Genomic DNA, 23,092 nt, shown 5'->3' with positions numbered 1-23,092 from the left:
TTAAAAATATTTTATTATATTCTTTTAACGATCAAATAACTACGATTTAAAATTTTTAATTTAATTTTAGTGTATTTATATTTATAATAATATATAATGAAATATTGTTTGCTGTGTATGTTTTTATCCAAACATTTAGCAAAATTTTCAAAATGCTTAATGAATTACAACTTAATTTTTTATTCTCTTTGAAACAGTTTCACCTTTATTTATTTTTCATAAATATCTTGAGCAACGTATAGAGTTTATTTACTAAAACAGAAGATCAGCCAATAATTTATTTGTATAGTTTATGAACTAATTAAGTCATTTGGTAAGTACTTTTAAGCAGTTTATCTTAAGAAAATTTTAGTAATAATAAGTTATGATTTTTTTTTAAGCTGAAACCCTACAATCTTTCTCAGCCGAGGAAACAATAACCTCGTTGTACTGCGCAGTAGAGAAAGAAAGAGAGAAACCCTAGCGAAGGCATTGAAGAGATGATTCTTCGCAGAATGGCAATCACGTGCAGATCATACTACACGAGCAGGACAAACAAACCGAGCCTGTACTCAAAAATTAGTCCCCTCGGAAATCCCAACACCAGTGTGGTTCCGGTGCTCGACGATTGGGTGTACAAGGGGAACAAGGTCCGAGTCGCAGAACTTCAACGCGTCATTCGCGACCTTCGCAAACGCAGTAGGTTTTCCCAAGCCCTCCAGGTCTGTTTTATTTTCATTCATGTTCACTAAGAGAGACAGATTCTCGATTTCCTTCTTATGTGTAAATGTTTATTAAATTGCTTCCTATTAGTACAAACTTTACCAGTTTAATCACTGTTATCGTATGCTGACTGCTAACCACATTGCACATTTTAATTTGATTTGGTGCTTCACTTACTGACCGAACATACATGTAGGGAGAAGTTGTCATGTATGTGGACCAAATTAAAAATATGCAACACATGTAGGAACTTTGTTAAAGTGTGATTTGCAAATTACAAAGTTTGATTCGCTTTTACTTATTGTGAATGTACCGTGATTGGAAAGACTGGTTGTTTTTTCGCCTCAAGTTAATTATGTCGTCAATGACTGACTGCAGGTATCTGAGTGGATGTACATGAAGGGTGTGTGCGTATTCTCTCCAACGGAACATACGGTGCATTTGGATTTGATTGGCAATGTTCAAGGATACTCTGCTGCAGAAAGCTATTTTGATGCCTTGAGGGATGAAGACAAAACTCATCAGACCTACGGTGCTCTCTTGAATTGCTACGCTCGCCAGCGGGAAACTGACAAGGCCCTCTCTCATTTTCGGAAAATGAAGGAGTTGGGGTTTGCTTCGTCTCCACTAAATTACAATGTCATTATGTGCCTGTATGCAAAGATTGGACAGCATGAGAAGGTTGCTGATGTGCTAAGTGGGATGAAAAAGAACCAAGTCATGCCTGACAACTTCAGCTACAGGATCTGTATAAATTCTTATGGTGTGAGGTCTGATTTTTGTGGAGTGGAAGGAGTGTTGAAAGAGATGGAGACTCAACCACACATTGTGATGGACTGGAACGCTTACTCTATCGTGGCCAATTTTTATATAAAAGCTGGGTTTAGACGCGAGGCAGTTTCTGCCCTAAAGAAATCCGAGGAGAGGCTAGGTAACAAAGATGGCGAGGGTTACAATCACCTCATCTCTATGTATGCCCGACTTGAACTGAAAAAAGAGGTTATGAGAATATGGGATTTGGAGAAAAGTTCTTGTAAGAGGTGCATAAACAGAGATTTCACAACCATGTTAGAATCTCTGGTAAAGCTTGGGGAGCTTGATGAAGCTGAGAAAATACTTACGGAATGGGAATCCTCCGGAAATTGTTATGATTTTGGAATCCCTAGTATTGTAATCACTGGGTATGCACAAAAAGGTTTGCATGAGAAAGCCGAGGCCATCCTCCTAGAGTTACAAAATAAGGAAAAGCTCACAAGCCCAAACTGTTGGTCGATGGTGGCAGGTGGATATCTTCACTAAGGTGACACGGAGAAGGCATTGGGGTGCTTTAAAACTGCCCTCTCTATGTACGTGGAAAATAAAGGATGGAAGCCGAATGCAAAGGTGGTTGCAGAACTGTTGCGTTGGATGGCTGATAACGGCAGTATTGAAGATGCAGAAGATTTCATCAGATTGTTAAGAAAGGCCGTCCCAGTGAATAGACAAGTATATCATACCCTAATCAAGACTTATGTGCGAGGTGGTAAAGAAGTGGATGAGCTTCTAGAGCACATGGAGAAAGATGGCATTGTTGAAAACGAAGAAACTAAGAAAATAATTAACATCAGGAGTGCATGAATTTTGAAACTTAGTTATGCATTTCTTCAACAGTGCAATCTTCATGAGTTGGTTTATTCTGGGATCATTTTACTAGGATTTAGTCAAGGATCGATTGATTTATTCTTGGAGTTCAACCAAGTCCTCGAAAGTGGTAAACTCCTTCATCTTAGTTCCCCCATTTAATTAAACTACAAAATAGTTCTTGAATGTGTGAATAGTATTTCAAGTTATACCTTTCGTTAGGTGATTTCTAAACTTAATGGATGCGCTCACTAGACACACTATCAAACAAGGTCTTGACCTTGACCAATTTTGATGACAGATGGATAGGGTCTAAAAGCGACGCGGTTAGGGGCGAAATTGAAAGTGTAGAACATTTGATCCAAAAGTCACATTTTTTCACCTTTTTCTGTATGGGGTAACACTCCATTTTTGTTTTTTTTTTCTTTAATAAAATTCCTTTTTTAGTTTTATAGAGTTAGTAATTTTCTAGAATTAGCATAGATTTTAGTTTCAGGTGTAAAATTAGAGTTTTATAAAAATTATTGATAAAATTGTGCTTTTAAATATTTAATTCTGTCTAGAGATAAAATGTTTCCTTTTCTTAGAAAAAATATAGAGGTAGTTTGTGTTTTGCCTAGATAGGTCTCTTGCTTTGTGATTTTAGACGTTAACCCTGTTTCAATCTTTGAATGTCCCGTCGCAAATTTTTGTTAGTATTAGCTTGTGGTATAATGTGAGGATAATGGTTCCTCATGATGTTCCAAAGAAGCTCATGGAAATACGAGGGAGTCAAATGCTTGCAGGTTCACTTAAACAAGTGGGAGTTGCACTCCCAGTAGGTGGCTGTAAAAACTGCGGGACATGCCAATTGCGAAATCAATGTTACTTTCAAATCTTTCTCTGCCCTTCACGACATAATTTGCTAAGTGTTCTTTGATTTATTTATTTACATATTTAAATGTTCTCTTTAAAATCGAATAACTTACCAAGTGAATTACTTGGTTAAGTAACGGTTAATAATCAGTCAATATAGAGTTGAGTTTGTCGTCCTCACTGTATGTGTTAAATGAGTTACTTGTCTTAGTTTTGGATTTAGCACAACTATCCCAGTATAATGTTTGATTTGATTTCTATGCTATTCTCAAATTTGATGTTTCACTATATGATGTTGCAGACGAGATATTTTTTGACCATATATGTGCGTGTATTCCTTTTTCTGTAGATGAATAGATTAGGATCATGTTACTTAAGGCTTGAGCAGATGTTTGAAGAATATAACCTCAATAATGGGGATACAAATTAAATTTGTAATTGAAAAGGATTTTCATTCACAGATAGTGAATGTATTTTATGCTTAGTTGTCACTCTTTTTAAATTTCAGCCTATATGTATATTTTTATCTGAAGAGTTAGTTTAAAAGGAAGTTTGATATTATGTTATATTGTAAGAGCATTTTCAAAGGTGAATGCTTAAGAGTTACTTAAAAATTTAATTGCTTCACCGGAGCTCCAGAGTTGTTTATCAACAATATATTGTTTTCCTTATTCTGATAACTTTGATTTGTTGTTAACATACCTTTCAACATGCTCAAATGTTCAAGAACATCAAACGTTATTAGAAAAATTAAAAAACATTCTATTTTTTTTTCACTTTATAGACTAAATTTATGTTTATAATAGAATTGCCAATTTTTAAATATTTTTCATTCCCCAATTTTTAATCTATAATATTTTACTTTTAAATCGACTCATACTTATATCTAACTCCTTTAAACAAATGAATTTTACCGCCAAATCTATCTAAATCAATCCATGATCTCTTTTCCAATTCAAATTCTTTCCCGAACACAACTGTGAGTTGTGTTCAAACCATCAAAAATAAAAATGCCCGTTTAGAATAAAACTGAAACAATTATTTTATATCACCTTATTTTATAAAAGAAAAAAACAAAGCAGATCATTCACAATACCAAATAGTATCCAATAGAAAGACTGACAAGAGCAACAACTTTGTCAAAAAAAAAAAACAAAGATTAATTTCCATTGAAGACTTTGGCGATCTTTTCTGTGGGCACCAAAGGAAGATAAGCTGAAACCCTATAACCTTTCTCAGCCGATGAAACAATAACCTCGTTGTACTTCTCCGTACAGTAAGCAGCCTTAGGCAACACGGCGTTGGCCAACTGAGGGAAGAGCGGAAGCTGATTAAGTTTCCGCCACGCGGACACGGCGCACTGCTCCGCCGTGGGCTCATACTTTGAATAAACGGTCTTCGCAAAGGTGGAGACACCGTCGCGGCGGACATCGGAGACAACGGAACGGGCCTGTGAGGAGACTTTCTTCATGTTGGAGGGAACGTGGCGGTCCAACTCCCCGACCTTGCGATCAGCGTATTTGAGGAGCTGGACTGGGACAAGGTGGAATCTGTCGTACACCGGAGCCACCACGGTCTTAACGGCCTCCTCCACGGTGTTAACGCCGGGCTTCAGAGGGCCGGCGCGTTCCTTGGCGTACGAGTAGAGGATGGCGCAACGCATGAGAGCCTCAAGAGTTGCGAATTGCACGAATTCTTTAGTTCTTGCTCTTCTTTTATCTCATTCTGCAAGATTAAATCAAATTCAAAACCCTAAATAAACCACAAGGAAAATGGAACCCTCTCATCTTTAAAATTCAATCAAATTCGAACCATATACAAACAACAAAAAAATTAGAATAATACTCTCGTCCTAAAAATTCAATCAAATTAAACTATAGATAAACTACGCATGGAAAATATAATACTCTGTGGTTCTCAGAATTCAATCGAGTTCAAACCCTAAACAAAATAAACAACACACTAAGAATATAGTTCTCTCTTAAAATTCAAATAGTAAATAAACAACCCATGGAAAATGAAATCATCTCGTTCAGGAAATTCAATCAAAATCCAAACCCAAGATAAACAACAGATGTAAAGTAGAATAGTCTGATCCCTGATGATCAATTAAATTGAAAGCACTAGATCATTCACACAGGGAAAATAGAACAATAATAATAAGGATGAAAAGATGGATGTAACATACAATTTGTGGGGGTTGGGTTTCGGCAGCCATGATGAAAATCTAGAAGATTCTTTCGTTTGTGTCGGTTTTGGTTGAAATTGGGGAAGAATTACGGGAGTTGTGAATTTATAGAAAGCAAAAGGGTGGTGTATGGGAATGGACACGACTTTAGGTCAGAAAGCGAGACTAAACGCGTTTCTTCTTAACTGCGCTGAATAAAATCTTGGATTTTCTATAATACTGTTTCTTACAGGTTAAGTTTCAAAATAGAGTAGAATCTAGAATATTCCTTTCAAAACTCCACCAAAAATTCTAGGGTGTTACTCCCTCCACCACCACATTTTCTCTCTCCATCTCCTCAATTCTATTATATATTTTCTGAATTACAAAACTAACCTTTTATAATTACAAAAATAACATTTATACTTTTTAATTTTAATTATTTATTTTAACCCTAGAATTTATATTTTTACCCCTTTTCACCCACCTCCCAACCTTATCGGATTCTCACTTAAATACCATCATTCTCATCTTCCATTTTTCCTCCATATCAAGTTTTCTTCTTCCTTGTGGGCGGCGTGCGACGGTGCGGCGGTGCAGTGTGCGACGATGCGGCGGTGCGACGCAACGGTGCGGCGGTGGTGCGACGGTGAAGTGTGGTGGTGCTTTCTCCCACAAGGTTAGTATGATATTTTTAATTTTTTTTCAAATCTAATGCATATATTTTTGCTCTGCTCGGCTGCTATTGTGTTTTTTTTCTGCTGTGTGCGTGAGTTGCGAGAAACGAAGAAGATAACCAGGAAAAACGGAGGTCGGGCATCCGTTTGGATCTGAAACAGATGTCAACATCCGTTTCAGATCCAAACGGATGCTCGAACTCCGTTTTTTGCCTGTATTATTAGTTTTTATTTTAACTTTTTTTTTCAATTAATTTGTTACGTGATTATTATATTTTTATTTTTTTTACTTTATTAATTTATTATATTTTAAATTAATTTATAGAGTATTTAAATTTAGTGTTTTTTTCTAATTATTTATTTATTTATATCTAAATTAAAATTATTTTATTTAATGAAATAATTATTATTAAATTAATAAAAAAATAGTATTAATTAATAAAATAATTATTAATTTAATTAAAAATATTTTTGTCAGAAATGGTAAGAACACGAGGTTCATCTTTTAGTTCTCGTGGAGAGAGTTCTAGAGCAGAAAGTTCTCGAGGAGAGAGTTCTGCACAAGGTGATGGTAGGAGATGACCTACAGCTTCAGCTCGGAGAAGACATGCAGCTCCAATTCAAGATGACCCTATAGCTGAGGACCGAGCGTTTGAGGAGGAGGCATATCAGGCCTATGAGGGTCCTGTTCACGAGGAGGCATTTGAGGCTCCTCATGACGATAATGAGGAGGAGGAACATGTCAATGTTCCTGACATACAGGAGGAGGATGTCGATGGATTTCCTGGAGGTCCACGTGATGCTTCATTGCTGACACACTATGTTCAGCATGTTGCTTATGGCATTTCGCAGGGTCGGGTGAGTGCATAACTTAAATTTTAATTATTAAGTTTTTTTCGAATACAATTGATATTAAATATTGTTGTGTAGGATCAAGGGGAGATACTGAAGTTGATCTCCCATGGTAAAAAAATTAATAAGTTAGGACCGTGCGTCGAAGGAATTCAACACATTGTATTGAATTTCGCTTTGATGCCTCTCACAGATATTTGCTATGATTACGTTGATAAGGGCTTGTTGCTCGGTTTCATAGAGAGATGACACTTTGAGACGAGTAATTTCCATCTCCCTGTAGGGGAGATGTCGATCACTCTTGACAATGTCTCCAGTTTACTTCACCTTCCAGTGCTGGGACAATTATGTGATTTGGAGGAGTTGGAGTTTGAGGAGGCTCGTGTAATCCTTGTAGAACTGCTCGGTGTTGATGGTGGCGCAGCTGGTGCTGAGATGGAGGATGCACGTGGTCCGAAAGTCAGACTCAGCTGGCTAAGACATATATATGTTCAGAGGTGTCAGTCGCAACAGTGAGACTATGCTGCCAGAGCATATTTGTTGCATCTAGTAGGATGCACGATTTTCGCAAATAAAAGTGCCACTTCTATACGTGTGTCTTACCTTGTATTATTTAGAGATGTACACGCGTGTGGTAGATATGCTTGGGGTGTTGTTGCACTCGCCCATTTGTACGACCAGCTCGAGGATGCGAGTCTGGCTTCCACGAAGCATATGGCTGGGTTTCTGACTTTGTTTCAGGTACAGACATATACTCTTCACATTTATTTGATGTACTTATTTCGATGTTCAAAGAAGAAAGATATTTAATTAAATAATTACATTTTTAGAATTGGATATACGAGCATTTCCCTACCATGGGAAGGAGGCGGTTGGTGTCTTCTTATGATGAGACCACACCACGTGCGGCTAGGTGGCAGAGCCCTCGGCAGAGTTCGACTCTTGCAGAGATTCGGTCGCAGTTGGATGGCCTGACATATAGTGGAGTTGTATGGCATCCATATGAGGGACGTCGGGGCATTTGTCCATTCTTTGGCATTTGTATGTATTCTGGATGGATTCGGATTGGTGATATTCTTTCCCGTTATTTGCCTGAGCGTGTGATATGACAGTTTGGGTTATACAAGAAGGAAGCAAAGTTGTGGTGGTGGAGGGATAACACCCCATCCAAAATTCTAATCCGCTTAAGCCCATTTGTACAACCTAAAGCCCGTTTAAAAAGAAGTTATCAAATACATGATAATATTATATTTATTTAACTCATAATGAATTTTATTATCGAAATTAGAAGTGATAATATTTTAAAAGGAAATCTAATTGTTATAATATATCTAACATCATTTTTAAAAGTTATATCTAAAGACATTTTTATATGTTTTTTTAGTTGGCTGATTATATTTTATATTTCTTTTAAAACAATTTCGAAATCCACACATTATGTTACTCAAACTATGTCAATGTTTCTTGAATATAGATAGGGGGTTTTGAATTCTATAAAATAATAAAATCATGATTATGAAGGTGATTATGATCAGAAAGATCAATTAGATTTTCTGATAAAAATAATTATAAAGAAATGGTAGATATTTTGTAACATGTTTGAAACTTTCAACATATTCATATAATAATAAATGCTCAGATAAAAATAATTTATAAGAAAAAAATTAACTATGGTTTCAATTCATTAATTGTTGCAGGAATAAGAATTATTTGGTGGAGATGCTGGATAGATCAAGTCAGATTCAAATAGTGATGTTTGAACTCTTATTTCTTGTGAGAGAGAATTGGATTAAAGCCAATTGTTATAATATTAAATTTAACTTATGAATCTGATATTTTTGCAACTAAATCATAAAACATTTTTCAAAGAACTTTTGCATATTTTCAATCCAAAATTAGAATAAGCATTTAATTAAAGAAAAATAAATCCAAAAATAAGTTCAATTTTGGTTGGTTATTACTTTTGGATTGGTTTGAACAACAATTTATATTATAATATTTTTATATATACGTGTTTTATATCTTTTATGGACAACAACAACTTTGTCAAGATTACTATATTGAGATTAATATTCTAAATTAAATAGAAGAAGTTGATGAAATTGTAGTACTTGGAAACAATTAGGATCACTTGCTAGCTTTTGTTAAAAATTATGGGTGTTGCTCCCTCCACCACCACACCTTTCTCCCTCCACCACCATACCTTTTTCCCTTCATCTCCCCAATTTTTTTTTAATTCCAATTATATCCTTAAATTAAAATATTTTACTTTTACTATTTTAATTTATTTCAAACCTAGTTCTCCTTATATTATTAAAATACATTAGAAATACATTCAAAAATAATAAATCAAAACATTTAAATTAAATTATTAAAATATTTCAAAAATAAAGAATAAACTAATAAAACAAACCCTAAAATTAAAAATATAACCTGGGTTCAACATCCGTTTAAGGAAAAAACGGATGTCAACATCCGTTTAAGGAAAAAACTGATGCCGGATGTCGACATCCGTTTTACGTTGAAGGATTTTGACATCCGTTGAAGGATTTTGACATCCGTTGAAGGATTTTGACATCCGTTGAAGGACCGTTGAAAGATTTTGACATCCGTTGAAGGATGTCACCTCCGTTTAAAGGTTACGTTTTTTATTTTAGGGTTTTATTTGAAGGTTTATTTGAATATGCACCTTGAGGAAGCAACACTGCACCACTCCACACACTGCACCACGAGAGGAAGACTGCATAATAATTCTTTTCACCACCACCAACCTTTACAACTTGTAGTATTTCACAACGGCAAAAGAAAGAAAAGAAGAAAAATAATGTTAAAATAAAAGAAAAGTATTTTACTACGGGAAACTATAATAGGTTATTAGTGGAATAGGTTCTGAATGTGTAAATTTAAAAAATAACCCTAAAAATAAAATTTTACTTAGGGACAAAATAGTAAAGGAAAGGTGGAGGGAGAAAAGTGTGGTGGTGAAGAAAGCAACATCCAAAATTGATTGACAATTTTACTTCAATCGTGGTCTTCAAAACTCAAGAATATAAAAATGATAATAGAATGAATGTATGAGATGAGTGAACTTGTGTGTCTCCCTCTGTATATAATATATATAATATATATATATATATATATATATATATATATATATATATAAAAGAACAAATAAAAACAGTCATTACTAATTTTGTTAAATTTTAATTATAATTTATAAAAAAGAAATATATTTTAATAGTAAAATAAAATAATTATTTTATATTAGCAACGCAAAAAAAGTATACTATCACTCCATCACTCATTTAGAAGTTCTCATAAAGATATACTGTCGAAAAACATTGTTTTAATATATGAATAAATTAATTATTATAAAATATATTATTCACTTTGTTAACTTATTATATTTACATATTATTTCGATACAATTTCACTATGGAAAAGTATAGAAATAAATAAAATAAAGTGTTGCTTTGTTAATAAAATAATAGAATTGAATATTTATTTTAAGATTAGAAGATATGTGATTTTCATATATCAAAATGGGAATATAATATAGAGAACTGCCCTGCAAGGCAAACAATGTCTCAAAAAGTAGCTTGCATTAAGGGAAGAAAAATTGATGAAATGTTACAAAAATCTGATGAAAACTATGGCAACACACCAACACAAAATCACCAACATAAATTTTTTTCCCATCCTCTTTAATTTTAGACTTTAACTGAGAAAATAAAGGCAATAAATAAAAATATTGATTGTTTAATTCTAAAAAATTGAGTAAAAATAAAATCATAAAATATTTTATTTAAAAAGTAAATAAATTGTTAATGAAAATGCCACTTTATTCTCACAACGTTACTTTTATTCCTTTTTCACTAATGGATAATAGATAATGAATAAATACTTAACTTTTACCAGCATTAAACTAAATTAACTAATAACTATTTCATAAATTTTATTTTAGATTTATTTTAGTTCTTAACAGGCTTGTAGTTATTTTTCTTATCATTAATAACTATAATTTAGATATAATTCATATGGTTAATGTTTATTTTGTTGAACTAAAAACTAGAATAAAATTTTTTATAACAAAAATTAACAACAAATAACTGTTAATATATAAATCATATTATATTATATTTAAAATGTATGATAAAATAATACATTTAAATTGTAAATCATAATTATAGAATCAAGATAGATTACTTTTACCGTCGTAAAAATTATAGTTAACTTTCTCATCATTGTTTTTTTAAATTAAATTCAAATTTAAAGTATAAAAAGATGGTAAATTGAAAAATATATCTATAATTAAATATATGAAAGTAACAATAATTGCTTTATTAAACAACTCTAAAAATAGTTCCTATAAAATTATTCTGTTTTTATAGATTTCTTAGAGATATTCTGACGAATAGATAAACAGTCATAATCTGAGGACTTAAAAAATAGATAATAAAAATTGTATGAATTTTTAAACCATTAAAAAAAGGGATAATTACTTTTTCATTTATTTTTTTAAATGGAATGCTCTCAATATTCAGTACTTGATCAATGTTGAATAATAAAGAAGAAGATATTGAAAGATAAGAAAGAATATTTGTTTTTGATATTATATATTTGAAGAAGAGATATTTAAATTACATAACATAGCCATAAAGAATAAAGAAATTAATAAGTAGATAAAGAAATTACAATATATAAATATAAGAATAGATATAAAAAGATTGAAAACTTCATGAGATATTTGTTGGTATAAACTTAAATTTTAGAATTTTATTAATAATTTTGTCTTATTAAGTTTGGGTATAGTATAATATTTAGTTTGATTATGATAAAGATGAAATAAGAATAAGTAATTATGACACTACAAGAAAATAGTTATTTATCTATATATTATTATATACGAATTTAAATTTGTATATAAAAAACTTATTATATACCGATATTATATACGGATATTAAAAATTGAGTTAGATAAAAAAAATCCGTATGTAATAGAAAATATCTTTGCCTCTTATTTTCCGTATATAAGATTTGTATCTAATGATTAAAAATTAAAATTAATTTTTTCTTTAACCTAACACTCTCGAAATCACTCGCATTTTCCCCTCTTTCTGGAAATCGCTCGCGTTCTCTTCCTCACAGAACCTCTCACTTGCAGTCTCCCACCGTCAAAATCGCGTTTCTCCCTCTTCCTCCCACAACAACTCACAGAACCCTTCCACTTCCATTTTCCCCTCTCTTGAAATCACTTGCATTTTTTTTCCTCTTCCTCACACAACCTCTCATTTGCACTCTCCCACTGTCAAAATCGCGTTTCTCCCTCTTCCTCCCATAACTCAGAACCCTTCCACTTCAACTCTCACACCGGCATTTCGTTAGTGTGGCTATCACTCACTGTCGTCGTCATTCACTATCGGCGGTGACTCTTCAGTAAGTTCCTAATCTTCTTCCTTCAAGCCCTAACCTTCTTATCCTAAATTTATCTAATCTAGGGTTTTCTTTCGCAAGGTGCAAATCTTTCTTCCCACTTCCACCCCCAAAATCTAGGGTTTCATCTATCTAACCCTTTTTTCTTTCTTTGGTTTTGCGCTCCAATAATATTTGGTTTTCAATTTGCTCACTCGCTTTTGGTTTTTTCGTGGTCATGTCTTTAATGTGTTTTGATGGTTGTAATTGATTCAAATTTCTGGCTTTTTAGGTTTTCCAGGGTTTAGGAATGGCTATGGGAATGGTTAAATGGAAAGCACATCTATAGTCAACATGGTATAGTTCTTCAATCTTGACTTTCAAAAACTTTTGTCGTTTGTGTTGGAAAAAAACTTGCATACGTTCTTTTTGAGTGAACATTTGGATTTTTTCTTTGTTTTTTCATAAGATTATTTCACTTGTTAAATATTTAACACTAATATGTATTGCTTTCATCTTTAGATCTTTTGAACAAAATTGACTTCTGGGTTCATCTTAGTCTTCTGATATATGTAATCAGAGAAACTAGGTTTGGCTAGATGCTGTTGTTTTGGTAAATCATTGGCACAGTTAATGGAAGTGGCTACTGAAATCAAAGGTTGGGGCATACCACAAGCCTTGGTGGAATTTGTGGTTTACAAATTGCTTATCAAGGAGTATACATATTCTAGACTTTCTGCATCAAGCCTTTGTCATTTAATCAGTCAGACATGCTTAGCCCAGTCTTTGAAATGAATTACACCACCATTTCTTGTTATTCATTGTGTTGTGTGAATATTATAAGGACCATTATTGTGATCATAAAAAAGCTAGAACATCGTGTTTGAACAACCTCAATAGTTGTTTGTACAATTTACTCTGTTTCTTATCAATTGTTCTTTCCTTGAATTTTATTTTAACAAGCTTCTTATGATTATTTGGGTAGGTGATAGCAATGAAATGTTGAGGTCCTTAACTATTTTATTTTTAACAATTTTTTCTGCAGAACCTATGCCTAAAAAGGTTCTTGACTTGATGAATGTTGAAAAGCTTACATGGGGGAATGTGGCCCACCACCTTCAGGCATTGATGATATTGTTCTATTCATAGAGCATACGATAAGGCTGCTATCATGGAGTAAATGCTGATATAAACTTTAGTTTGGGAGATTATGAGGAGGATTTGAAGCAGGTATTGAACATGGTAGGCTATCAATTTTATTTGATTTTTCTGTCAGTTTAATTCATGATTTGATTGAGTTGCAGATGAGAATTTTTACAAAGGAAGAGTTTGTGCTTGTTCTTCATCGACAAATCAGTGAAATATTGAGGAGAAACGCAACTCACATAAGTGCTTTAGCTCTTCACAAAGGTGGTCAAGGAGAACAAAGTATAAGACCATTTATTAGCAAGACGTGAGAACTTCTATTTCAAGCATTATACCTTATTCAAATTTAAACTTTAAATTTAGTTCATTATATTCTTAGTTTCTCATCTTAGTTAATCTGGTTTTATATATGAAATCTGTGCTAGTTATCAAACACTATTATCTAAAAGTTTTTATATAAAAATCAAGTAGAGCTACAATTACTTATTTTTTATCCTACCATGATAAGGTTTCATGAATTTGTGTGCCAACTGACAAGGTTATCCAAACATAAAGGTCTGCAATAGTCATTTATTAGGATACTGAATGTATTGTCCTTATATGAATGAAATGGTGTGGATTAATAAGGAGTTTAATCCAAAAGGGTTCTTCATTTTGTATTTTCTGTGTCGATTTTATACTAAGTCTTCTGTCAAGTATGATGAAGAAAAAGTGGAGAGCAATTTTGGAGAACATTGATTCATGAAAGTTGACTTTAAATTTAAGCATGCACTTGCCATAATCTTGATTTGAGTATGGGGATTTCTCCTGGGGATTTGAGTCTCGGGATTTACCTAAATCAATATGCTGTTTAGTTTATGTTGTGCCATGCTATATTGATTTCTTATGTTACAATTATGGCATCTTTTGGTTAGTTAGTATTATGAATCTAAAATAATTTTGCTGCTAGACAAAGATAAAGTTCTAGCTTCTACTAAGAACCCATCATCATAAATAACCCTTAAAGAGATAAATACACATCGTCTTCAATGCTTAGTCATTCACTAATTTCAAGAAAAGTCAATAAACTTATTTTCAATTTAACTTCTTTTCTATCTTCTTTTTTATCCTTATCACTATTTCTAGTATTTTGACAAAAAAAGTTTGTTCTTTAGGTTTTAAATTTGAAGATAATATACTTTTTTAATTATATATTTTATTTAATTAATGTGGAGAGAAAAAGATTAATGTTATTGGGGTGCTTTTTTGCAGGTGGAAATGCTGAGAAGGACCATGCTTGTTAGGAGAGATTTAAGGACATGGACTTCCGAAGAAGTGTTTTTAAAGTAGACAGAAACAACCCAGTTTAGATGTGGCTACAAAAACTGCTACGATACTTGCAATTGTGCCTTCATAGTAATAGGTTCTATATTCTGGTTTTACAAGAAGACGTTGCCCCTCCTATTGTCAATCATAGTTATTCACTCATTTTATTGAAAGTTGAAACTAATGACAATAACCTTATATAATATTATATTGTATTTATAAGTTTCTTTGTTTGTTTTAAGGCTCGTAGTTCTATTGTCAATCATAATTATTCACTCATTTTATTGAAAGTTGAAACTAATGACAATATACTTATATAATATTATATTGTATTTATAAGTTTTTTGTTTTAAGGCTCCTGATCTTTACAAATAAAGGAATTATTTTTTTTTTCTATCCATATGTTACATACGGATTTATCCGTATGTAATTACATATGGATTTATCCGTATGTAATTACATATGTAATTATATATGTACTTATATACGGATATTATATATGGATTTATCCGTATGTAATTTACTTACGGATAAATCTGTATATAACTTACCTACGAGTATATTATATACGGATTTTTATCCGTATGTATTTCGTATATAATTAATCATTATATACAGATTTTGAATGTTACATACAGATTTTAGCAGTATATAATTCCAATTTTTCTTGTAGTGTGATTTTTTGTTTATTTAGGTACACTATTATTTTATGATAGATTAAGTAGATTTTATTTTTAAGATGTTAATATTTTATTTTTAGTTTTTATTTTTATTCCAATAATATTGTAAGTGCAACTATTTAAAGACCTTCGATTATTAATAATAGAATCAATTTTAGGAAAATATATTCTAAATCATGATTCGTATTCTAGGTTTGGTGGTACCTCTATTATTGGCATCATTTGTGTCTTACTATGTTTTAGTCTCCATCTTATGCGATCCATCTGCATCTGCAACACAGGTGATGCTGAGTTGCATAATAGGATTCCTCAGTTGGTATTACATATTATCATCGTTCATTCGTCGTTGCAGAGAAATGTTTATGTCAGATTCAAATGATGATGAAAAAGAAGTTGGAGACGTTACTACCAATGAATTAATAAGGGAGCTTAGAGAAATCATATATTATATTCGAGAAAGCCATGACAATCGTGCCCATGACAATCGTGCCTTCTCAATCAATAGAAGAGTTTAGGAATGGAGACTTCGTTTATCTGTTTATGAATTTCATTTCTTATGTATTACATTTCATGTCCCCTTTGTTATCAGAAGTTATCAATTCTTGCTAATAAAATCATCGTATTCTTATTTTTATATTTCTTTAAAAAGTGAAATCATAAGACTTCTTATATGTAAAAAACATATAAGAATCAAGATAGAATCATAATTAATGTATGATAAGAATAGATATAAAAAGAAAATTTCACGATTTCTCCGACATTCGCCGGGAAATTCAGGTGCTGAATTTTTTATCTCCAACCTTTGCGTTTGTCTTTTTCATCTCTGTGACGCCGATAGCTTATCGTCATGAATTACTCACTAGGTGATTACCGTTTTAGGTCATTGAATAAATAATAGCGAAGAAGAGAAGTAGAATATTAACATCATGTTCGGTTGGCGTTTGCCTTGTATTTTGAATGACTATTGAATGGTGGAGTTCTGCTTTCCCTTTTGCAACATTACTTTTGCTTGCCGGCATCTAAGTGGAAGGGAGAAGAGAATCATTTAATAAGGAGGGTGACCCTTTCATTAATAAAGATTATTTTCTCTCTGACACTTTTTTTTTGTATCCAGTTTTCTTTACTTCTTTACCCATTAACAATACATGCACACACTCTGGCACATTAACCGGTACTGAATTGAGTTGAATTTGGGTGTGATCTGACGGCTATCCGTGGTGCCATGTGCATGTATCGTGTTTGGCTTTGGTATTAGATGGCTTCCAATGCTCCAATAATAAAATGGAATAGATGGATACTTTAGAGACTTGGTCCTTTGAAACTAGTAAAATGGAGTATAATAGAATGTGTAAGTTAGTTGAATGAACTTTGAGAAATATTGTTTGCTTGACAGTCGTCAATGTTTTTATCATATCAATCGGTGATAGTGTTTTGGTTGAGGGTCCATTATCTACTTAAAGTGATTTCTATGCTTTAAGCTTGAAATGTGGTTAAATTTGAGACATTATTTGCATCTATATAGAATGTAATACCGTTGCTAGTGATGTGCTGATAAGTTATTGTGTACTAATTTAATCCCTTTCATTTACCTTTATAACTCTATATTGACTTATATATGTTCGCTCTCTTTCTGTAGGCTGAAACTGATAGGGAAGCAGGAGGGAACAAAGGTGTCTCGGACAAGCAGATTCGACTGAAGATTTTTTCACCGAATGTTCTTGATATCACACTAGTAGATCTCCCAGGCATTACTAAGGTTCCTGTTGGTGACCAGCCTTCTGATATTGAAGCTCGAATCAGAAAAATGATCATGTCATATATCAAAACTCCTACATGTCTCATCCTGGCTGTCACACCGGCAAATTCAGATTTGGCTAATTCAGATGCTCTTCAGATGGCAGGGATTGCTGATCCTGATGCTGAGTTTTTTCTTCCACGTGTCTGAAACTTCAATCTTTTCATACCTCTTTAACTGGATTTTTAAAGGTTCTTGTTTCCATTGTAGGTAATAGAACAATCGGCGTAATCACAAAGGTTCGGTATACTCTTGTAACACTTTATCTGACACAATTGTGAAATTTCTTAAGCTTTTGCCTTGTTCTGACAATAATAGGCACTTATTATTTGGAATGTAGTTGGATATCATGGACAGAGGTACTGATGCCCGGAATCTGTTACTCGGAAAAGTTATCCCCCTCCGACTTGGTTATGTAGGTGTTGTAAATCGTAGTCAGGAGGTAATGATGTTATAATATAGTTCTAAAAGCTCTGTTTAATTACTTTAACCTGCGTGCATGTTTTTATTCATTAAAAGTGCTGGTCAATGTTTAATAACACCATAAATAAGGATACCTCATAAATGCAAATAACTAAATATTTGTAACTTGCTTGATTGGTGTGGAGGGAAATATGAGTTGATTGCTGAAATATATTTTGGCTATTGTTTCGTCATATAGGATATTCAAATGAACCGGAGTATAAAGGATGCTCTTGTTGCTGAAGAGAAATTTTTCCGCAGTCGTCCTGTAAGGAAGTTCTTATTTGTAGTTAATAGTCAAGTTCTTTTACTTATATATGCTTACTCTTATCTATGTTACTCATAGGTATACAGTGGTCTGGCAGATAGTTGTGGTGTTCCTCAACTGGCAAAGAAATTGAACCAGGTAGAGTCTCAGTGACACTAAAAACATGTATATTTATTGTTTATAATACTAACCTTATTTAGGGATTTCAAATGCAGAGTAAAAGTTTGGTTCAGTCTTCACACTTTTTCATTCTTTAATTGACACTTCATATTTATTTATTTTCTTTATATAAAAGCAGTCAAAATTGTTATACTATCCTTTATCTTTAGGAGGGAGGTATCAAAGAAATGCACTTAGTTGTTTCACCTTCAGTGTTGATTTTGGTGGTGGCTTTTGAATTCTTCTTTGAATCATTTGTATCTTTTTTTGGAAGGGAGAAGAGAAAGGAGAGTTGAAAGAATGAAGTGTCTTTTGTTTTTAGTGCTGTGAAAGAGTTTGAAGAGTGTATGCAAATAGCCAGATTAATACTAGCTTGGAGTAAAGGCTTACTGTGTCGAATTTGGAGAAAGAATATTGTTAGATACTTCTTGGATAGAACTGAATTCTTTCAAATCCCATAAAATATTAAACCATTATGGATTGATACCAAGATTAGGATTTCTAGTCTAATGCAAGCCAATATATGGTATGCACATTTACCTGTTCATCCTTTTGCAGATTCTAGCACAACATATAAAGGCTGTGCTACCTGGGCTGAGAGCACGTATAAGTACTTCACTAGTCTCTGTGGCAAAGGAGCATGCAAGCTATGGAGAGATTACTGAGTCCAAGGTTTGTGTTAATACTGAGATGTGTCTTGGATACGTTCCTGTGACTTGTTAAACCCTTAAATAGTTAAGTATGCCGCACAAATATTCTCCTTATTTTGTAAAAGAAGCGGCATTTTTTCTACTTTGTCTGTAATTATGCAATGCATTATTTACAAGTGTTAATCTCTAACAGGCTGGTCAGGGTGCACTTCTCCTGAATATTCTTTCAAAATATTGTGAAGGTACTGAACTATGCCAACAGCCTAGTTTCTTATCTTTTGTGCACTTCTCCTGAATATTCTTTCAAAATATTGTGAAGGTACTGAACTATGCCAACAGCCTAGTTTCTTATCTTTTATTTATTAATGAAGTTGTGTTTTACTTTTTTCTGTATTTGTTAACTGCTATGCCACATATTGTTACTGTTACCTGTTAAGTAAATGGTATCTTCAATTTCTTTCTTCTTGAAAACAGCATTCTCTTCAATGGTTGAGGGAAAGAATGAAGAGATGTCTACATCCGAGTTATCTGGTGGAGCACGAATCCATTACATTTTTCAATCCATATTTGTCAAAAGTTTAGAGGTATATAATTCTTGTGTTTCCATATGGTAATGTTCGAAATGTCTTTTCTCATGCTACATTTCAATTAAGATGGAAAATGCGGAGGAGGCTATAGTTAAATCATTAGCCTGTCAACCTTATTGAATTTCATGGATGAAGACACTATTATCCTACAATTATTTATATATACTACGCATATGATATTAATCAAACATTGTTAAACAAACAAAATTGAATATTCGTGATTGTATGTATATAACCATGAAAATATGTAATTTCATTTTTGTTGCTGAACAGGTTTTCATCGTAATTTTTGTAAATGATGTGCTGAATGTTATCATTTTATTATTATGGGTTAAGCAAATGATAGATTATAATTCAATGTATTTAAAGGGAATGAGAAATAATGATTTTATTATAAGCACAGCGTATGATGTCGAGTTGTAAGCAATGAGCAAAATGTGCTAATTCCTTGTGATGCAATGCTATCATGAAGGAGGTGGATCCATGTGAAGACCTGACTGATGATGACATTCGGACTGCCATACAGAATGCTACAGGGCCTAAATCAGCACTATTTGTTCCAGAAGTAGGTCTTTTTACCCAATCCTTTTTCCTTAAAAAATTGAGATAGAAATTATATTTCAAAATAAGATTTTGGGTTGATTTTGTAAATGTTTCATCATAATTTGTGAACCCAAATACATAAATATGTTTATAGAAAATAAGCTACTCTAGAACAAGTTTATCTATTTATTTCCATGTAATCAGGTGCCATTTGAGGTCCTTGTGCGAAGGCAAATATCTCGTCTATTGGATCCAAGTCTTCAGTGTGCCAGGTTTATATATGATGAACTAATAAAGGTAGTGACAGGGCTTTAAGCTTGCCATCTCTCTTGTCTTGCATTATCAAGTATGTACCTAAACAAAATCCCTTCTCTTCAGATCAGCCATCGCTGTATGGTTACTGAACTGCAGCGATTCCCTTTCTTGCGAAAGCGTATGGATGAAGTTATTGGGAACTTTTTACGAGAAGGCCTTGAACCGTCAGAGAATATGATTGCACACATGATAGAAATGGAGGTGTGCTGAAATTTAACTTGTTTAAATATAAATGTATACTTTCTCAATCTCTATTTAAAATTGCTCATCAGAATTTGGTTGAGCCAAAACTGTGTCACTTACATATCTTTCAATTTTCAAGTAATTTTTAGTCTGAATTTGATGTAAGTATCATTCTTGATACTGCTTTCATTTTCATCTGTAAATGATTAGTCAACTCCTTGACTTTCCTAATACTGTTCCGCAAAAGAGAATGAGCCATTTATTTCCAATGGAGTTGTTATGAAATTATGTCATTGGTGTGTATATTGAGTCTTCAGTTCTTGTTTAGCTGAGTGAGCATGGCTTGGGATGCTGTGTTCTCTCCAAATAAATTGGAAAAATCATCACAACTAAAGATATTAAAGTGTTTTTGGTGTGTATTAGAAATCATTGACATGTCAATTGTGACGGGCAATCTATTAGAGTGAATCATCAATTTCCTTGTCCATGATTTCTTATTCAAACTACTCAATAATTCTACAGATGGACTACATAAACACTTCCCACCCAAATTTTATTGGTGGAAGCAAGGCATTAGAAATTGCTGTGCAACAGACCAAGTCTTCTCGGGCTGCTATACCAGCTTCTAGGCAGAAGGTATACTTATTACGAGATCTAGTTCCTAATATGCCCCATATTTTTCATGTGAGATATGTATTGTAATTTTTGCAAGCCTTTCTTTACTTTCAAAATTTTCTTACCAATGTCCCATAGGATCCTCTGGAGTCTGATAAGGGATCAGCCTCTGAAAGAAGTGTGAAATCCCGGGCTATTCTTGCAAGACAAGCTAATGGAGTTACTGATCCGGTTTGTAATTGTATATTGTTTAATTCACAATAAATTTTTCTTAGTGGGAATCTAGTTAAGAGCTACTAAACTTAGTATCTCGTTGTTATTACTGTATTCTTATGATATAAATGATAAACAGGGTGTCCGAGCTGCATCAGATGTTGAAAGAAGTGTGCCCTCTGGTAATTTACATGTGCTGTTTAATGTTTTGGTTTTTGCATTTATTTTAATATGAACTTGTTTTCAATATTATTTTTTGGTTGTCCAATCTTTAGTCGAGTGATTTTATCATCTATGGGCTTTATTTTTATTTTGAGGCATTTATGATTTTAATGCTTAATATCTTTCAGGAAACACTGGTGGATCAAGTTGGGGTATATCATCCATTTTTGGTGGAGGTGATAGTCGAACGACCGTGAAGGAGAATATGGCTAGTAAACCACATACTGAACCAATTCAAAGTGTGGAACATTCATTCTCTATGATCAACTTGAGACAGGTAATATTACTAAGCAATTGAGTTTTATACAAAATATATGTCAGAAGCAAAGGTTATTGGCATTCCAAGACATGAAGGAAGGAATGAAGGTAAAGGCACACATGGTGTAAGGGTGGTTCGAAAAAATCAACATGAGGTTCTCCAAGCACATTTGTACATATTGAACAACACTAAACCATCAGTGAGATATCACTCTGTAAGAGCTAGAATTCTAACCATATGCCAGGACTTATGAGTAGGGGAACAGTCTCAGGTAGACAATTTCAATGGAGCGTAGGCCTCCCTAAAGGTAACGGAGGCATGCAAAGGTTTCCTTGGGCTAAATATAGATTGACCCTCAAGTGCAAAGGCAAAAGGGAGTTTGACTGTAAGACCTACCCATTGAACAGGGATGAAAACAGTTTGATGTCGTTATTCCTTACATGGAGGCACACAAAACATTGGTGAAGTCAATGAATCCTCGGACAAATGAAAAATGGATTGAGCATAACAAGACATTTTTGAAATGGTTTAAAGAAAAAATCGGTCAATTAAATTGTAATGTCGAGGAATTAAAATGGCTATAACTTTGATGTTATAACATGGAATGCATATGACATTAACATGTTCTCTTTTTATTCAAAGGTGAAAGATAACAAAATTACTATGCAAAATAGCGGTGTGACCCTTGAAGCATAATCCACGAACTTTGCTAGTTCAAAAGATAATAATCTTGTTATGGTTTCTATAAGCTACTTTGAGGTCATTGAAGAAATTTGAGAGGTTGATTATGAAAAATTTAAAGTTTGTGTAAGTGTAAATGGGTTGATAACAATACAAGAGTGCATGCTAATGAGCTAGGATTTACATGGTTGATCTTAATAAGACGACTTATAAGGAAGATCCTTTTATCATGACGTACCAAGCGAAACAAGTTTTTTACGTCACAAAGCCTTCAAATGAGAGGTGGTCAGTTGTTCTTCAAAGAAGGATTGAATAAGATACTCATGATTATGATGACTCAAGTCTTAGCGATGTTATGACACTTATGTTATATTATAAAAAAAAAGTATGAAATCAGTCATTGTCATTAAACTTTATGGTTTCAATGTAGGTATGTAAACAAACTAATTTCTAACATAGGGAAGCTCGTGTTTATGGTTTCCTTGAGTCTCAAAATATACAAAATTATAGAAATAAAAATATGGAATGTCATAGGTATATTCAAAATTCGATGGAGAAATCCAAGAAGAGAATTTACATGGATAATTTGTTGTTTAGTTATGTTCATTGCACATTAACATACCTTCAAGCTTGAAAAGTATAATATAGAGATATGTCGTAATTACAAAATTAATGTATTATTCATATAATCAAATGTGTTGTAAATGACTAAGGATTTCTTTTT

The 23,092-nt window shown here is 32.9% G+C and overlaps 4 protein-coding genes and 1 long non-coding RNA gene across 6 annotated transcripts; 4 read left to right on the top strand and 1 right to left on the bottom strand.

The window, feature by feature from the left end:
* Positions 1 to 359: 359 nt before the first annotated feature.
* Positions 360 to 2,374, top strand: LOC108323963 (pentatricopeptide repeat-containing protein At4g21705, mitochondrial). The gene is given in 2 exon segments (XM_017556774.2): positions 360 to 701; positions 1,081 to 2,374. Coding segments are annotated over 2 exon segments (1,461 nt in total). The 5' UTR covers positions 360 to 479; the 3' UTR covers positions 2,320 to 2,374.
* A 1,844-nt stretch (positions 2,375 to 4,218) lies between these two features.
* Positions 4,219 to 5,540, bottom strand: LOC108333934 (stress-related protein). Its single transcript, XM_017569457.2, is given in 3 exon segments — positions 4,219 to 4,875; positions 4,878 to 4,902; positions 5,366 to 5,540. Coding segments are annotated over 3 exon segments (594 nt in total). The 5' UTR covers positions 5,396 to 5,540; the 3' UTR covers positions 4,219 to 4,336.
* A 961-nt stretch (positions 5,541 to 6,501) lies between these two features.
* Positions 6,502 to 7,982, top strand: LOC108340903 (protein MAIN-LIKE 1-like). The gene is made up of 6 exons (XM_052879954.1): positions 6,502 to 6,517; positions 6,611 to 6,879; positions 6,952 to 6,985; positions 7,157 to 7,385; positions 7,491 to 7,614; positions 7,704 to 7,982. Exons 1-6 carry the CDS (start codon positions 6,502 to 6,504, stop codon positions 7,980 to 7,982), a joined length of 951 nt encoding a protein of 316 aa, XP_052735914.1.
* Positions 7,983 to 11,962: 3,980 nt separating this feature from the next.
* LOC128196277 (uncharacterized) lies at positions 11,963 to 14,960 on the top strand. 2 transcript variants are annotated; one of them, XR_008248409.1, is made up of 5 exons: positions 11,963 to 12,309; positions 12,578 to 12,642; positions 13,331 to 13,515; positions 13,590 to 13,738; positions 14,683 to 14,960. It is a non-coding gene; the product is annotated as an uncharacterized LOC128196277 (long non-coding RNA). The 2 variants fall into 2 exon arrangements; XR_008248410.1 differs by having other exon boundaries at positions 12,388 to 12,642.
* Positions 14,961 to 16,115: 1,155 nt separating this feature from the next.
* Positions 16,116 to 22,223, top strand: LOC108328628 (dynamin-related protein 3A-like). Its single transcript, XM_017562518.2, has 16 exons — positions 16,116 to 16,193; positions 17,053 to 17,334; positions 17,421 to 17,450; positions 17,552 to 17,653; positions 17,873 to 17,941; positions 18,020 to 18,079; positions 18,659 to 18,772; positions 18,944 to 18,992; positions 19,225 to 19,334; positions 19,810 to 19,902; positions 20,085 to 20,177; positions 20,259 to 20,396; positions 20,901 to 21,014; positions 21,132 to 21,224; positions 21,346 to 21,388; positions 21,557 to 22,223. The coding sequence occupies exons 1-16, from the start codon at positions 16,131 to 16,133 to the stop codon at positions 21,724 to 21,726; spliced, it is 1,623 nt and encodes a 540-aa protein (XP_017418007.1). The 5' UTR covers positions 16,116 to 16,130; the 3' UTR covers positions 21,727 to 22,223.
* Positions 22,224 to 23,092: the final 869 nt, after the last annotated feature.

Source organism: Vigna angularis, chromosome 1, assembly GCF_016808095.1.
Source record: "Vigna angularis cultivar LongXiaoDou No.4 chromosome 1, ASM1680809v1, whole genome shotgun sequence".
Lineage (NCBI taxonomy): Eukaryota > Viridiplantae > Streptophyta > Magnoliopsida > Fabales > Fabaceae > Vigna > Vigna angularis.
Note: the sequence above shows the minus strand (reverse complement) of the source record. Positions and strands in the feature narration are given on the sequence as shown.

Coding starts and splice junctions, on each gene's coding strand:
- LOC108340903 (XM_052879954.1), top strand. Junction 7,386..7,490: donor CAGAGGTGTCAGTCGCAACA/GTGAGACTATGC, acceptor TGTATTATTTAG/AGATGTACACGCGTGTGGTA. Junction 7,615..7,703: donor GGTTTCTGACTTTGTTTCAG/GTACAGACATAT, acceptor TTACATTTTTAG/AATTGGATATACGAGCATTT.
- LOC108328628 (XM_017562518.2), top strand. CDS start 16,131: ATGATAAGAATAGATATAAAAAGAAAATTTCACGATTTCTCCGACATT. Junction 17,335..17,420: donor CAGGGATTGCTGATCCTGAT/GCTGAGTTTTTT, acceptor GTTTCCATTGTA/GGTAATAGAACAATCGGCGT. Junction 21,225..21,345: donor CTAATGGAGTTACTGATCCG/GTTTGTAATTGT, acceptor AATGATAAACAG/GGTGTCCGAGCTGCATCAGA.